This window comes from Nicotiana tabacum, chromosome 23 (genome assembly GCF_000715075.1).
Source record: "Nicotiana tabacum cultivar K326 chromosome 23, ASM71507v2, whole genome shotgun sequence".
Taxonomy (NCBI): domain Eukaryota; kingdom Viridiplantae; phylum Streptophyta; class Magnoliopsida; order Solanales; family Solanaceae; genus Nicotiana; species Nicotiana tabacum.
The window spans coordinates 2232710-2250898 of NC_134102.1; the positions used below are offsets into that span (position 1 = coordinate 2232710).

The 18189-nt window shown below is 41.3% G+C and overlaps 1 protein-coding gene across 1 annotated transcript; it reads right to left on the reverse strand.

Moving 5' to 3' along the window:
* Positions 1-2544: 2544 nt before the first annotated feature.
* On the reverse strand, positions 2545-3172 carry LOC107831740 (zeatin O-xylosyltransferase-like). Its single transcript, XM_016659536.2, has one exon. It carries the CDS (start codon positions 3052-3054, stop codon positions 2590-2592), a length of 465 nt encoding a protein of 154 aa, XP_016515022.2. The 5' UTR covers positions 3055-3172; the 3' UTR covers positions 2545-2589.
* Between the last annotated feature and the right edge of the window lie 15017 nt (positions 3173-18189).

The window sequence follows — 18189 nt, forward strand, 5'->3', positions numbered from 1 at the left end:
TGAACGTCGTTGTTGAAAAGAGTAGTTTGTATTTTTGTTCCATGTGTCAAGATGGACAAGCAATAGACTCACTAAATGAGGCAGTGCATTGAGCGGTGAATATAAGAAACTATTAAAATAATGTTACCTCTTCATCAACGAATATTAGCTGCCAACGTACACTTTCACCGTTCTTATTTTTGTATTCCTTTATTAAGCCTCGTCGAATGACTAAAAATTTAATTACCCATTCTATAGCATATTTCTTCAACTCGCTAATAGGTATGCATAACTTTCCTAGATCTTCTTCGTTTGCCATTGTAAATTATCCTGTAGTAGCTAGGAGAATAGATACAAACACAATATATAGTTGTAATGTAGAGACTTTTTTCTCCATCTAATATATATGCTCTAGTAGTTGAAGCACCCAATGCAATATATAGTTGCAAGACAAGAGTAATCTTTTAAAATCTAATATATTTGAAGGAAGCTACTGATTCTTGTGGTTTAATTAGAAAATCGAGCAACATCGGCTGGCAATATATATATGAATATATCTTAATAAAGTCTAAAAGTAATGACAAGAGTGTACAATTATTACCAATTTTGTCATGTGGCAATCAAAAAAAATGTAAAGAAAATTTTGCGGGAAAAAATACAAGAATAATGTGACAAAGACATTTTATTGCGCACTTATATAGAGTGCATGAAAAATATGAAAAGGCATATAGAAGGAGTTATAATGGAAGATTGAAGATGGAAGAAACAAAATACGAAAAAGTGAAATAACTGAAGGTAATAATAAGTAAAAAGATTTCAATGACTTTATTATGGAAAAGAAACTGAATGAAGCAGCAATCAATGGCTGGAAAAAAAAAAACCAAAACACCAATTTTAGGGAGCTGAAGGAGAACGTGGTGGGGGGTGGGGTGGGTGGGGATACCAAAACCAAAACACTAGCTATTGCTTTTGCTTTGCATTTTTCTTCTAAATTTCATGGTGTTCATATTTTTCTTATGATTGTTGTGGTGATACTAATATTGTCTCCCTTTGCTTTGTATCTTTCTTCTGGATTTCATGGTGTTCCTATTTATCCTATGATTGTTGTTGTGATACTAATATTATTTCCCTTTTGTCATTTTGTCGTTTTGTCTTTTTATTTTTTTGAGCCGAGGGTCTTTCGGAAACAGTCTCTCTACTCCTTCGGGTAGGGGTAAGGTCTGCGTACACACTACCCTCCCCAGACCCCATTAATGAGATTTTACTGAGTTGTTGTTGTTGTTGTTGTTGTTAATATTTTAGTATTTAGTATTAGTACTAGAATTTAGTATAATAATATGAATTAAGTGATATTCAAAATAATTAATTGACACAATATGTTCCTTCCAAATTAAAGACTTTAGCTGTCAAATCCCAAAAAAAAGTTTCCGTTTACGTTAAACCTAGGAGATAAAATAGGCTAAATTAAATATATAATTAGGAATTAGTAGCACATGTTTAGGGAGAAGCAGGGGCGGATGCAAGGTAAAAGAACCGGGTTCAACTGAACCCAAAACTTTTGATGCGGAGTATACATTTATGTGTAAAAATTTACTAAAATTGGAATAAATAGTAGATCTGACCCCATAATTTTAAAAATATAATGGGTTCAATATTAAAAATCTTAAAGTGTTGAACCCATAAACGGAGAAGTGAATGTGGAGCATTAAAATAGGAATTATGAGCTTCTTATTCACTCATCATTTTTAATTAGGATAGGATTGCACTAAACTTACATTCAATTGCCTTAATTACATGAACCTGATTAGCCTTCATGTAATAATAATATTACTATTACATATTTATTATATTAGATGTTTAATATTTTATTACATTTTACTTAAAATTAATTTAAAACAGGGGCAAAATAATAATCTAACGTTGAAGATAGGAGCTTCCCACTTTTAGTATAATATATGATGATACGATGATGATGATGATATATATACTTGTCTTCTAAAATGAACGTGATTAAATTGTTGTCCTATAAGCTTTTGAACTACAGATATTACCAAAATCTCTTTGTAAATTTGCTCCATTTAACGTAAATACCTAACTTTTCTTGTAATGAAATCTTCAGCTATATTACTTCATTACCGATTATCTCCAGTTCATCAAGTTGTGCCTAAACTCTTCTTCACTTTAACTTATGTAGTTGTAGAGAACAATAAAACTGTTATATAACCTTTCCATGTAGAGTGTAACCCAGTGCTCTAAGCTCCCGTTACGCGGGGAGTCCGGCCGTCTGGGGAAGGACCGGACCATAATGGTCTATCCTACGCAGTCTTACCCTGCATTTCTGCAAGAGCATATTTCCACGGCACGAACCCTGACCTCCTGTTACGTCAAAATCATATAGTCGTATAACCAAATATGGATGAAGAGATTCAGATAGTACTGAAGCATTCCAAGATCATTTAAGAAATTTTAGATATGATCTAGTCTGAGCTATAAATAGAGAATTCAAACAGGATTGGAAAACTTGAAAAAGTAAACTGAAACTTGAAAAGAGAAATAAAGACTGAATAAGGAAAAGCAAGAAACATAGCAAATTTCTTGTGAGAAACAAGTCTATCTAGTGATATGAGCAATGAAAGAATCTAACTCCATTCGAGAAGCGCCCCCTAATTTCTCTGTTGACTGCCTTACTGCTGCTCCTAATTCTTCTGCTCTTTTCCTAATCACATCACCTTCTTCTGATTCCATTAACTTCCTCACAACATTCAGTATTTCCGTCACAAAAAAGGCATTAATTGGTTGCTCAGAATGTATAGGCCAAGCAACTATTGGCACTCCCATAGTAATACTCTCTATGCAAGAATTCCATGTACAATGACTCATGAATCCACCTGTCGGTGAATGAGCCAAGATTTCTGGTTGTGGTGCCCATTCTCTAACTAATAAGCCTACCCCTTTTAGTCTTTCCTCAAAACCTTCTGGCAACTCAAATCTTCTAGCTTCTCCAGTAAAGATATCTCCTTTATCGGCATCTCTCAACACCCATATGAACTTTTGTTTGCTTCGCTCTAATCCCATCGCGAGCTCCTTGATTTGTTCATCAGAAAATGAAGTTGACGTTCCAAAAGATACATAAAGAACTGATTTTAGAGGTTGCTTGTTCAGCCAATCCAAACAGTTGTTTTTCTTATTATATGAGATATGATTAGCTAGTTTAGTAGGGAGAATAGGTCCAATTTCCCATTGCTTCTTATTTTGTGCGCTAGCGAGTTGTGCCAACAAGTCAATAAAAGTATTACCTTCAATTACTCGGCTTGTATTATAGATATCACCAGCACTAATACCTATATACTGAACCTGAAAACTTCCTAGTGTAACGGCTCGGCCGGTCGTTTTGAGAATTATAACCCCGATCCTCTATTTAACTGCTTCTTCCATAATTATTTCTGCTATTGTGACTTGCCGAGAGGTTTCGTTTTGATTTTTGGAGTGATTTGGGATACTTAGTCCCTAAACGAAAGCTTAAGTCTTAGGATTTTGACCGTAGTCGGAACTGTTTGAAGATGACTTCGGAATAGAATTTCGTTGGTTCCGTTAGCTCCGTTAGCTCCGTTGGGTGATTTTGGACTTAGGAGCGTGTCCAGATTGTATTTTGGAGGTCTGTAGCTTATTTAGGCTTGAAATGACGAAAGTTGAACTTTTGGAGATTTGGACCGGTAGTGAAAATTTTGATATCGGGGTCGGATTCCGATTTCGGAAGTTGGAGTAGGTCCGTAATATTGAATAAGACTCGTGTGCTTTTTGGGGTCAATCGGACGTGGTTTGATTGGTTTCGGTATCGGTTGTCGAATTTGAAAGTTTCAAGTTCTTTAAGTTTGAATCGGAGGATGATTTGTAATTTTAGCGTTGTTTGATATGGTTTGAGGGCTCGACTAAGTTCGTATGGTATTTTAGGATTGATTGGTATGTTTGGTCAAGGTCCCGGGGGCCTCAGGTGAGTTTTAGGTGCTTAACGGATTGAGTTTGGCACTTATGCAATTGCTAGAGCTGCTGCACCTGGTGTAATCGCACCTGCGCACTTTGGGCCGCAGGTGCAGCGCTGCAGAAGCGGTTTTGACCCTGTCCATATGGGACCACAGGGGCGGCCATAGAGCCACAGAAGTGGACGCGCAGAAGCGGAAGACAAGCGTAGATGCGGGCTCGCAGAAGCGGCCCTTATACCGCACCTGCGGAAATTCCACCGCAGGTGAATATTGATTTCATTAATAAGATGAGTCTACTATGGTTGTATTTATGATATGTGATTTCTTTTGGCTAGATTTGGGCCATTCGGAGCCGGATATTCGTAAAAAAAATATTCTTACGGGTTGATTTAGTTTGGTTCGAGGTAAATGGCTTGCCTAACTTTGTGTGGGGGAAATCTCATTAAGATTTGGAACTATTGTGATATGTGAGCGCCATGTACGTGAGGTGACGAGTACGTACACATGCTAATTGTGGGAAAAAAATCCGATTTTCTTACTGAGCAGCAACCTATTTTCCTTCTATTTTGAGTTATACCATTTTTATGAGTATTAATCTATTTTTATTCTTAATTGAGTTATTTCCATTTGCGTAGCTATCCTGTTTAGTCTAATGCAGCATGTCAACGTGTCTTATTTGCATATGTGAACTCTGTGTAGCATGCTTAGTGAATTTTCTGCTTCTTCCTTGACTGGTACTTAGTCTAAATCGTAAGATTTTGTGATGTAGTTGCATTTCTATTGTTTGCGCTGCATATTTACCTTGGGACTACAGAACGGTATTCCGGGAAATCCTCCCTGTACTGCATATTTACTTTGGTACTACAGAACGCTATTCCGAGAGATTTCCCTATACTGCATATTTACTTTGGGACTACGGAACGGTATTCTGGGATATTCCCTTATCTTGCATATTTACTTTGGGACTACGGAACGGTATTTCGGGAGACTCCCCCTGCACAATTACTTTGGGACTACAGGTCGGATTCCGATTCCGAAAGTTGGAATAGGTCCGTAATGTTGAATAAGACTCGTGTACAAAATTTGGGGTCAATCGGACGTGGTTTGATTGGTTTCGGCATCGGTTGTCGAATTTGGAAGTTTCAATTTCTTTAAGTTTGAATCGGAGGATGATTTGAAATTTTAGCATTGTTTGATGTAGTTTGAGGGCTCGACTAAGTTCATATGGTGTTTTAGGATTGGTTGGTATGTTTGGTCGAGGTCCCAGGGCCTCGGGTGAGTTTCGGGTGCTTAACAGATTGTGTTTGGGACTTATGCAATTGATGGAGCTGCTGCACCTGGTGTAATCGCACCTGCGCACTTTGGGCCGCAGGTGCAGCGCCGCAGAAGCGGCCATGGAGCCGCAGAAGCGGTTTTGACCCTGTCCAGCTAGGACCGCAGGTGCGGCCATAGATCCATAGAAGCGGACGCGCTGAAGCGGAAGAGAAGTGCAGATGCGGGCTCGCAGAAGCGGCCCTTGTTTGCAGATGCGGACTCAGTCCCCCATAAGTGATTTTTGCACCTGCAATGGAATTTTCGCAGGTGCGGTTGAAGACTCACAGGTGCGAGATGTCTGGACAGAACACTTAAATGCAAGTGTTCGCGATTTTTGCTCATTTTCAACATTTTGAGCTCTGGTTTGGCGATTTCTTGAGAGCATATTTGAGGGGTATCTTGAGGTAAGTCCCTTGTGCTTATTTTGATCAATAATTTTACTTCCCAATGTATTTTCTCACCTAGTTAGTGTGTATTTAAGGTGAAAATTGGGAATTGGAGGCTAGGGATTTGGAAGTTTGATTTGTGGATTTGGAGGACCGTTTGGTGTCGGATTTTAGTAAATTTGATATGGTTAGAATCGTGAGTTAACGGGATTTCGTATTTTATGACTTTTACCCGATTCCGATACGTGGGCCTCACGGGCGATTGTTGAGTCAATTTCGGAATTTTTGTTAAAATATTATTTTCATTAATTAGATGAGTCTACTATGGTTGTATTTATGATATGTAATTGTTTTTGGCTAGATTTGGGCCATTCCGAGCCAGATATTCGTGGAAAAAGCATTCTTACGGGTTGATTTATCTTGGTTCGAGGTAAGTGGCTTGCCTAACTTTGTGTGGGGGAAATCCCCTTAAGATTTGGAACTATTGTGATATGTGAGCGTCGTGTACGTGAGGTGACGAGTACGTACACAGGCTAGTTATGGTAAAAAAAACTCGATTTTCGTACTGAGCAGCAACCTGTTTTCCTTCTATTTTGAGTTATACCATTTTTATGAGTATTAATCTATTTTTATTCTTAATTGAGTTATTCTCAATTGCGTAGCTATCCTGTTTAGTCTAATACAACATGTCTACGTGTCTTATTTGCCTATGTGAACTCTGTGCAGCATGCTTAGTGAATTTCCCGCTTCTTCCTTGACTGGTACTTAGTCTAAATCGTAAGATTTCGTGATGTAGTTGCATTTCTATTATTTGCGCTGCATATTTACCTTGGGACGACGGAACGGTATTCCGTGAAATCCCCCATGTACTGCATATTTACTTTGGGACTACGAAACGGTATTCCGAGAGATCCCTCTATACTGCATATTTACTTTGGGACTACGGAATGGTATTACGGGAGATCCCCATGTCTTGCATATTTACTTTGAGACTACGGAACGGTATTCTGGGAGATCCCCCTGCACATTTACTTTGGGACTACGGGTCGGATTCCTATTGATCCCCCTGCACATTTACTTTGGGACTACAGAATGGTATTCCGGGAGCTCCCCCTGCACATTTACGTTTGGGACTACGAGACGGTATTTCGGGAGATCCCCTTTTGTGTTTGTGTACTGAGCTGTTACCTTCTATTATTTTATTGTTGTTAAATTTTAGCCTTTATTTTATTGCGGTATTACACTCTATATTGTTTTATTATATATTTACCAGTAGGGCCCTGACCTGTCCTCATCACTACTCGACCGAGGTTAGGCTTGGCACTTACTGGGTACCGATTGTGGTGCACTCATGCTACTCTCTCCACATGTTTTTCGTGTGCAGATCCAGGTACACCTTATCAGCCGTACTATTAGTGAGCCAGGACTGCTTTGGAGACTTCAAGGTATATCTGTCGCATCCGCAGACCTCGGAATCCCTTTCTACTCTTTCTCATGTCCATTATCTTCTGTATTTTTCCTTGTTAGACTCTAGTGTATAGAGACACTAGATTTTTCCTTCTATAGTTTGTGATTCACGATGTTTCGGGTTTTGGGATTGTTGTGTATTTTTGAATAGTTGGTTAAAATTATATTTTATTTCATTATTCCACAAAAATGTTAGGCTTACCTAGTTGTAGAGAATAGGTGTCGTCACGACGTCACACTGAGGGGAAATTGGGTCGTGACAAGTAAGTATCAGAGCTCTAGGTTCATAGGTGTCGTGAGTCACAAGCCGATTTATTAGAGTCTCGCGGATCGGTACGGGGAAGTCTGTACTTATCTTCGGGAGGCTATGGAACTGTTAGGAAAATTTCACTACTTTGATTCCTTGTGGTGCCAAAATTGTTTACTTCAAAGATTCTAAACTTCTGTATTCTATTCTCTCAAAGATGGTGAGGACACGTACAAGTGGATCTGATGAACAAGCACACACGCTCCCTGCTAGAGCCGCGAGAGGCCGGGGCTAGGGTAGAGGCTGAGGACATCCACGTAGTGCAGCCAGAGCACCTGCACGAGCTGCCACAGAGGATCCCCCAGTAGCTCCAGTTGGAGGGTAGGCACCTGAGGTGCCAGTTTCTGCACCAGCCCTCCAGGAGACTCTAGCCCAGTTTTTGAGCATGTTCAACATCTTAGCTCGGGCTGGATTGATTCCACTTGCTCATGCCACATCTCAGGCCGGTGGAGGAGCACACACTTCCGTCGCTGGTACTTCAGAGCAATGGGTTTAGGTCGATCAGGTTCCAAAGATTGTACCAAAGCAGCCGATAGCTCCAGCTCAGCCCGAGGTTAGGGCAGTAGCTTCTGAGGTAGAGTAGCTCAGACTTGAGAGGTACAAGAAGTACCACCCACCTACCTTCAGCAGATTGGCCACAGATGATGCTCAGGTTTTCTGGATGAGTGTTATCGTATTCTCCGTACTATGGGCATAGCGGAGACGAGTGGGGCTTTTTTTACTACATTCCAGCTTAAGGGAGCAGTCTATCTGTGGTGGCGTGTTTATGAGCTGAGTAGTCCGGCTGAGGCAGCATCACTTACATGGACTCAGTTCTCGGACATATTTTTGATAGTATGTCCCTCAGAGCCTCAGGGACTCATGGCGCGCGGAGTTCGAGCAGCTGCGCTAAGGTGCTATGACTGTGTCAGAGTATGCAGATCGCTTTAGTGATTTGGCTCGACATGCACCGACCTTAGTTGCCACAATTCTAGAGAGGGTTCGACGGTTTATTGAGGGACTCCATCCCAGCATCCGGAGTAGTATGGCCAGGGAGTTGGAGATGGATATTTCTTATCAGCAGGTTGTGAGTATTGCTGGGAGATTTGGGGTCATGTTTGCCCGGGATAGAGAGGAGAGGGAGGCCAAGAGGTCTCGAGAGACCTGGTTATTATTCTGGAGCTCGTGTCCCAGCAGCTCGGCATGGTAGGGGTTATGTGAGCCGCCCCGTTCATTCAGTTCTTCTAGCCGCCAACGGTGTTCCAGCTCCTTCTAGACCCCAGGAGCCTTATTATGCACCGCTAGTATCCAGTGTGCTTCCTGCACAGGGTGTTCCTAGTGGCCAGTCCAGCAGACCTGGCCCGAGCTAGTGACAGCAACCACAACTTCCCAGAGCTTGTTTTGAGTGTGGTGACACTCGCCATGGGGTGAGAGATTGCCCCAGGATTAGGAGGGGTGCACCTCCACAGACTTCTCAGCCACAGCGTGCTCCACCGGGGTCCTCAGGCTATAATTACAGCACCAGCTGCCACCCCACCTGCTCAGCCAGCTCGAGGTGGAGGTCGGGGAGGTAGAGGTCACCCTAGAGGGGGAGGCTAGGCCAGATATTATGCACTTTGTGCTCGTACAGAGGCAATTGCTTCTGATTCTGTCATTACGGGTATTATTCTGGTCTGTCATAGAGATGCGTCGGTATTATTTGACCCAAGCTCTACATATTCTTATGTGTCCTCTTATTTTGCCCCGTATTTGGGAGTATCTCGGGATTCTTTGAGTTTCCCTATTTATGTGTCTACTCTTGTGGGAGATTCTCTTATTGCGGACCGCATGTATTGGTCGTGTTTGATTGCTCTTAGTGGTTTTGAGACCAAAGCCGATTTATTATTGCTCAGCATGGTGGACTTTAATAATATTTTGGGCATGGACTGGTTGTCGTCCCATTATGCTATTCTTGATTGTCAAGCTAAGACCGCGACGCTGGCTATGCTAGGATTTCTGCGATTTTAGTGGAGAGGTACCTTAGAGTATACTCACAGCAGAGTTATTTCATTTCTTAAAGCTCAACGAATGGTTGAGAAGGGGTGTGACGTGTATCTAGCTTATGTGAGAGATGTCAGTATTGATACCCCTACAGTTGAATCAGTTCCAGTAGTGAGGGACTTTCCAGATGTGTTCCCAGCTGATCTTCCGGGTATGCTGCCCGACAGAGATATTGATTTTGGCATTGATTTGTTGCCGGGCACTCAGCCCATCTCTATTCCTCCATATCGTATGGCTCCTACTGAGTTAAAGGAGTTGAAGGAGCAGTTACAGGAATTACTTGATAATTGTTTCATTCGGCCCAGTGTGTCACCTTGGGGGTGCTCCTGTCTTATTTGTGAAGAAGAAGGATGGTTCTATGCGGATGTGTATTGATTACCGCCAGTTGAACAAAGTCACAGTGAAGAACAAGTATCCATTGCCTCGTATTGATGACTTATTTGATCAATTACTGGGTGCCAGAGTGTTTTCCAAGACTAACTTACATTCAGGTTATCATCAGTTGAAAATTCGGGAGCCAGATATACCGAAGACTGCTTCCAGGACCAGATATGGTCACTATGAGTTTCTTGTTATGTCTTTTGGACTGACCAATGCCCCAGTAGCTTTTATGCACTTGATGCACAGTGTGTTCCAGCCTTATCTTGACTCATTCGTCATTGTGTTTATTGACGACATTCTGGTATACTCCCGGAGTCCGGAGGATCATGAGGAACACCTGAGGACTGCGCTTCAGACCTTAAGAGAAAAGAAGTTATATGCAAAATTTTCAAAGTGCGAGTTCTGGCTAGACTTAGTGGCATTCTTGGGTCATATAGTATCGAGTGAGGGGATCCAGGTGGATCCGAAGAAGATTGAAGTAGTGCAAAGTTAGCCCAGACCATCCTCAACTACAGAGATCCGGAGTTTTCTTGGTTTGCCGGGGTATTACCGTCGATTTGTAGAGTGTTTCTCCTCTATTGCAGCACCTATGACCAGGCTGACCCAAAAGGGTGCTCCGTTCAGGTGGACAGAGGAATGTGAGGAGATATTTCAGAAGCTCAAGACAGCTTTGACTACAGCCCAATATTGGTATTACCTACAGGTTCAGAGTCTTATACTGTATATTGTGATGCATCGCGGATTGGTCTCGATGCGGTGTCGATGCAGGATGGTAGGGTGATTGCCTACGCATCCAGACAGCTGAAGGTGCATGAAAATAACTATCATGTCCACGGCCTTGAGTTAGCAGCTATTGTTCATGCCTTGAAGATATGGCGGCATTATTTGTACGGTGTTCCTTGTGAGATTTACATCGATTATCGGAGTTTGTAGCTTCTGTTTAAGCAGAAAGATCTTAACTTACGTTAGCGGAGGTGGTTGGAACTGCTTAAGGATTACGATATCACTATTTTGTACCACCCTGGGAAGGCCAATATGGTGGCCGATGCTTTGAGTCGTCGGGCAGAGAGTTTGGGGAGTTTAGCATATCTACCAGCAGCAGAGAGGCCATTGGCGTTGGATGTTTAGGCCTTAGCCAGCCAGTTTGTAAGATTGGATATTTCTGAGCCGAGTTGAGTATTGGCTTGTGTGGTCTCTCGGTCTTCTCTTTATGATCGTATCAGGGAGCATCAGTATGATGACCCCCATCTGCTTGTCCTTAAGGACACGGTCCAACACGGTGATGCTAAGGAGGTCACTATTGGAGATGATGGTGCATTAAGGATGCAGGGCATGCTATGTGTGCCCAATGTAGATGGTTTGCGTGAGTTGATTCTCTAGGAGGCTCACAGTTCACGGTACTCTATTCATCCGGGTGCCGCAAAGATGTATCAGGTTTTGAAACAACATTACTAGTGGAGCATAATGAAGAAGAACATAGTAGAGTATGTGACTCGATGTCTGAATTTCCAGCAGGTAAAATATGATCATCAGCGACCAGGTGGATTGCTTCAGAAGTTAGAGATTCCGGAGTGGAAATGGGAGTGGTTCACTATGGATTTAGTTGTTGGACTCCCATGGACTCAGCAGAGGTTTGATGCAGTTTGGGTGATTGTGGATAGGCTGACCAAGTTGGCTCATTTCATTCCTGTGATGACTACCTATTCTTCCGAGCAGCTAGCTCAAATCTACATCTGTGACATCGTCAGACTTCATGGCATACCGGTATCTATTATCTCTGACCGGGGTACGTAATTTACATCATGGTTCTGGAGAGATAACAACATGAGTTGGGTACTCGGGTTGAGTTGAGCACAACATTTCACCCTCAGATGGACTGGCAGTCCGAGCACACTATTCAGATATTAGAGGATATGCTCTGTGCATGTGTGGTAGATTTTGGGTGTGCTTAGGACCAGTTCCTGCCACTTGCAGAGTTTGCTTACAACAACAATTATCAGTCCAACATTCAGATGGCACCGTATGAGGCTCTGTATGGTAGCGGTGTCGGTCCCTAGTGGGTTGGTTCAAGCCCAGCGAGGCCAAATTATTAGATACAGACTTGATTCAGGATGCCTTGAAAAAGGTGAAGGTGATTCAGGATAGACTTCGCACAGCCCAGTCCAAACAGAAGAGTTATGCAGACCGGAAGGTTCGCGATGTGGCATTCATGGTTGGAGAGCGAGTCTTGCTCCGGGTTTTGCCTATGAAGGGCGTTATGAGGTTTGGAAAGAAGGGCAAGCTAAGCCCAAGGTTCATTGGTCTATTTGAGGTGTTGCGGCGAGTTTTATGAGCTTGCCTTGCCTCCCAGTCTAGCAAGAGTTCATACAATATTCCATGTTTCTATGCTAAGGAAGTATCATGGCGACCCGTCTCATGTGTTGGATTTTAGCTCAGTCCAGTTGGACAAGGATCTATCTTATGTTAAGCAGCCAGTAGCTATTTTAGACAGGCAGGTTAGAAAGCTAAGGTCGAAGAATATTTCTTCTGTGAAAGTTCAATGGAGGGGATAGCCGATCGAGGAGGCAACTTGGGAGACCGAGCATGTTATGCGTAGCCGTTACCCTTACCTTTTCACCACTTCAGGTATGTCTTTATGTTCATTCGAGGACGAACAATTGTTTTTAGAGGGGAAGGATATAACGATCCGGCCGGTCGTTTTGAGAGTTATAGTCCCGATCCCCTATTTAACTGCTTCTTCCATAATTATTTATGCTATTGTGACTTGCTGAGAGGTTTAGTTTTGGTTTTTGGAGTGATTTGGGACACTTAGTCCCTAAATGAAAGCTTAATTTTTAGTATTTTGACTGTAGTCTGAACTGTGTGAAGACGACTCCGAAATGGAATTTCGTCGGTTCCGTTAGCTCCGTTGGGTGATTTCGGACTTAGGAGCGTATCCGGATTGTGTTTTGGAGGTTCGTCGCTTATTTAGGCTTGAAATGGCGAAAGTCGAACTTTTGGAGATTTGGACCGGTAGTGAAAATTTTGATATTGGGGTCGGATTCTGATTTCGGAAGTTGGAGTAGGTCCGTAATGTCGAATACTACTTGTGTGCAAAATTTGGGGTCAATCGGACGTGGTTTGATAGGTTTCGGCATCGGTTGTCGAATTTGGAAGTTTTAAGTTCTTTACTTTTGAATCAGAGGATGATTTGTGATTTTAGCGTTGTTTGATGTGGTTTGAGGGCTCAACTAAGTTCGTATTGTGTTTTAGGATTGGTTGGTATGTTTGGTCGAGGTCCCGGGGGCCTCAGGTGAGTTTCGGGTGCTTAACGGATTGAGTTTGGGACTTATGCAATTGTTGGAGCTGTTGCACCTAGTGTAATCGCACCTGCGGACTTTGGACCGCAGGTGCGGCACCGCAGAAGCGGCCATGGAGCCGCAGAAGCGGTTTTGACCTTGTCCAGCTGGGACCGCAGGTGCGGCCAAAGATCCGCAGAAGCGAACTCGCAGAAGCAGAAGAGAAGCGCAGATGTGGGCTCGCAGAAGCAGCTCATGTTCGCAGATGCGGACTCAGTCCCCCTTAAGTGATTTTCTCACCAGCGATAGAACACTTAAATGCAAGTATTCGCGATTTTTACTCATTTTCAACATTTTGAGCTCAGGTTTGGCGATTTCTTGAGAGCATTTTTGAGGGGTCTCTTGAGGTAAGTCCCTTGTGCTTATTTTGATCAATAATCTTGCTTCCCCATGTATTTTCCCACCTAGTTAGTGTGTATTTAAGGTGGAAATTTTAGTGGTGTCGGATTTTAGTAAATTTGATATGGTTAGAATCGTGAGTGAACGGAATTTCGTATTTTATGACTTTTACCCGATTCCAAGATGTGGGCCCCACGGGAGATTGTTGAGTCAATTTCGGAATTTTTGTTAAAATATTGATTTCATTAATTAGATGATCTACTATGGTTGTATTTATGATATGTAATTGCTTTTGGGTAGATTTGGGCCATTCGGAGCCGGATATTCGTGGAAAAAGCATTCTTATGGGTTGATTTAGCTTGGTTTGAGGTAAGTGGCTTGCCTAACTTTGTGTGGGGGAAATCCCCTTAAGATTTGGAAATATTGTGATATGTGAGCGTCGTGTACGTGAGGTGATGAGTACGTACACATGCTAATTGTGGAAAAAAAACTCGATTTTCGTACTGAGCAGCAACCTGTTTTCTTTCTATTTTGAGTTATACCATTTTTATGAGTATTAATCTATTTTCATTCTTAATTGAGTTATTCTCAATTGCGTAGCTATCCTGTTTAGTCTAATACAGCATGTCTACGTGTCTTATTTGCCTATGTGAACTCTGTGCAGCATGCTTAGTGAATTTCCTACTTCTTCCTTGACTGGTACTTAGTCTAAATCATAAGATTTCGTGATGTAGTTGCATTTCTATTGTTTGCGCCGCATATTTACCTTGGGACTATGGAACGGTATTCCGGGAGATTTCTTCCTGTACTGAATATTTACTTTGGGACTACAAAACAGTATTCCGGGAGATCTCCCTGTACTGCATATTTACTTTGGGATTACGGAACGATATTTTGGGAGATTCTCGTGTCTTGCATATTTGCTTTGGGACTACGGAACGGTATTCCGGGAGATCCCCCAGCACATTTACTTTGGGACTACGGGTCGGATTCTTCCGAAAGTTGGAGTAGGTCCGTAATGTCGAATAAGACTTGTGTGTAAAATTTGGGGTCAATCGGATGTGGTTTGATTGGTTTCGGCATCAGTTGTCGAATTTGGAAGTTTCAAGTTTTTTAAGTTTGAATCGGAGGATGATTTGTGATTTTAGCATTGTTTGATGTGGTTTGAGGGTTCGACTAAGTTCGTATGGTGTTTTAGGATTGGTTGGTTTGTTTGGTCGAAGTCCCGACATTTTTGAGGGGTCTCTTGAGGTAAGTCCCTTGTGCTTATTTTGATCAATAATCTTGCTTCCCCATGTATTTTCCTACCTAGTTAGTGTGTATTTAAGGTGAAAATTGGGAATTAGAAGCTAGGGATTTGGAAGTTTGATTTGTGGATTTGGAGGACCATTTGGTGTCTGATTTTAGTAAATTTGATATGGTTAGACTCGTGAGTGAACGGGCTTTCGTATTTTATAACTTTTACCCGATTTCGAGACGTGGACCCCACGGGCGATTTTTGAGTCAATTTCGGAATTTTCATTAAAATATTGATTTCATTAATTAGATGAGTCTACTATGGTTGTACTTATGATATGTAATTGCTTTTGGCTAGATTTAGGTCATTCAAAGCCGGATATTCGTGGAAAAAGCATTCTTACGTGTTGATTTAGCTTGGTTCGAGGTAAATGGCCTTCCTAACTTTGTGTGGGAGAAATCCCCTTAAGATTTGGAACTATTGTGATATATGAGCGCCATGTACGTGAGGTGACGAGTACGTACACGTGCTAATTGTGGAAAGAAACCCGATTTTCTTACTGAGTAGCAACCTGTTTTCCTTCTATTTTGAATTACACCATTTTTATGAGTATTAATCTATTTTCATTCTTAATTGAGTTATTCCCAATTGCGTAGCTATCTTGTTTAGTCTAATACAACATGTCTACGTGTCTTATTTGCCTATGTGAACTCTGTGCAGCATGCTTAGTGGATTTCCTGCTTCTTCCCTGACTGGTACTTAGTCTAAATCGTAAGATTTCGTGATGTAGTTGCATTTCTATTGTTTGAGCTGCATATTTACCTTGGGACAACGGAACGGTATTCCGGGAGATCCCCCCATGTACTGCATATTTACTTTGGGACTACAAAACGGTATTCCGGGAGATCCTCCTATACTGCATATTTACTTTGGTACTACGGAGTGGTATTTCGGGAGACCCCCTGTCTTGCATATTTACTTTGGGACTACGGAACGGTATTCCGGGAGATCTCCCTGCACATTTACTTTGGGACTACGGAACAATATTTCGGGGGATGCCCCTACACATTTACTTTGGGACTACGGTACGGTATTCCGGGAGATCCCCCTGTACATTTACGTTTGACACTACGAGACGGTATCTCGGGAGATCCCCTGTTGTATTTCTGTGTACTGAGACGGTATAAATTCAACATTAGTAAATTCTTAAAACTCCTTAAGCTTTCAAACTTTTAAGTTTTCATCCAAATTTCATATCTCGGGCTAGGGACCTCGGAATTCGATTTCGGGCATACTCCTAAGTCTCAAATTATGATACGAACCTACCGGAACTGTCAAAACATTGATCCGAGTCCGTTTGCTCAAAATATTGACCAAAGTCAACTCAGTTGAGTTTTGAAACTCTATTTCACCTTTTAATCCATTTTTTACATAAACACTTTCCGGAAAATTGTACGGACTACACACACAAGTTGAGGAGTGATAAATAGTACTTTTCGAGGTCTTAGAATACAGAATTACTTATTAAATTTAAAGATGACATAATGGGTCATCACAATTTTCTAGCCATCCTAAGGAAGACATATGTTGATCAAATTTTTCTACAACTTCTACAAAATTTTACTTTCATTCGACAACAACTTCTTGACATGTACGCGACTGTAAAAAAGAGGAGGCTACAATTTCTTAAACATAAGGCACAAAGTTTAAGACGGGTAGCACTTGCAACCATAGCCTACGTTCCTCATACTCATGTATAAAGTATGTGTTGTTGAAGCATAGAAGGCTCACCATAAATTAGTTTTGAGCTTAGATTTTTCTTCTTCAGAATTTGTGTAACTCATTGCACGCTTATTCTAAGAATATCCACATCGCTTTAAAATATTTGTACTAATTAGCATGGGATAATATATTCTATGAAATATATTTTTTTCTATACAAATACAACTATGTAAGGTAATTTTTCTACTATAAGTTACTTGTTTGCTAAATAGGAATTGCTAAAACTAAGGAATATTGGTTCTGCTATTATATTAAATTATTATTAATTAAGTAAATACAAAATAGGAGGACAATATATTTGCCACCGAGCAACAAATACGTAAAGCTAATTAATATAATATAGCTCCATAATGGTATATGAAATATGTCGAATGAATTTTAGCTGTTTGGATTATAAAGTCTTGACTTTAACATGATCAGAAAATTTATTATGGTTACTTCAACATTAAAAGCATATATAATGTATAAACTGTTCTTTGAGAATGTTTCTATCTTACTCTATTTGAATTTATAACTTGAGATAATGAAATATTTATGTTACAATTAATAATTCCATTTTCAACAAAAGGAAATACTAGGGGACAGAGGTTACGTTGATGAAGAAAGGAAAAGAAAAGGCCAATAATATTTTGATCAACTATGCAGTCGTCTCTTTCGTGTTTTTCATGTATTAGCTCCGCCGATTGTTTTGAGCTCTTGCGTGTCGTTCGGCGGTTTGATGCCTTGAGTAGCTTTACTTCGGGTATTATGACTTGTACGTGTGGTCGGAATTGAATTTCGGAAAGTTCGGAGTTGATTCAGAAAGAAAATTCTAAATTCGGAAGCTTTAAGTTGGAAGAGTTGACTAAGGTTTGACTTTTGAGTAAACGACCTCAGAATCGGGATTTGAAGGATACAATAGGTTCGTATGATAATTTCAGACTTGGGCGTATGTTCGAATTGAGTATCGGGTGGTCCGGGAGCATTTCGACGCTTATTGTGGAAGTTGGCATTTTAAAAATTTAAGAATTTCTTAAGTATGACGTGAAGTGGACTTTGGTGTAATCGATGTTCGTTTGAGGTTCCGAGCATTAGATTAGGCTCATATTGTGATTTATGACTTGTGCGTAAAGTTTGGCATCATTCCGGAATGTTTAAGTGTAATTCGGACGCATTCGTCGAAGTTTGAAAGTTGAAAGAAGGCTTCGATCGTTGATTCGTAGTTTTGATGTTGTTTGGTATGATTTGAGACCTCGAACAGGTTTGCGTCATGTATTGAGACTTGTTGGTGCGATTGGACAGGGTCCCGGGGGCCTTAGATGTGTTTCGGAGGGGCTACGAGTCTTTTCGCTATGTTTAGACTGCTGTTTTATGAGGTCTGGTGCGTCCTTCTTCACGTTCGCAAAGGAAGGGTCGCCTTCCCGAAGGTCTGTGCGGAGTTTGGCCATTTGTTCATCGCGTTCGCGGTTAGGGGTGCACGTTCGCAAAGCCTTGGAGGAGGCAGTGCGTTGCGATCGCGAGTGGGACTATGCGATCACGTAGAGAGGCAGTCCGGGTAGACTTAGGACTTTATCATGTAATATTTGAATTATTTGAACTCATTCTGCTGGCTTGATTAATTGAATTTATAATTGAAATTGATTTGGATATATATATATATATATATATATATATATATATA

Coding starts and splice junctions, on each gene's coding strand:
- LOC107831740 (XM_016659536.2), bottom strand. CDS start 3,054: ATGGGATTAGAGCGAAGCAAACAAAAGTTCATATGGGTGTTGAGAGAT.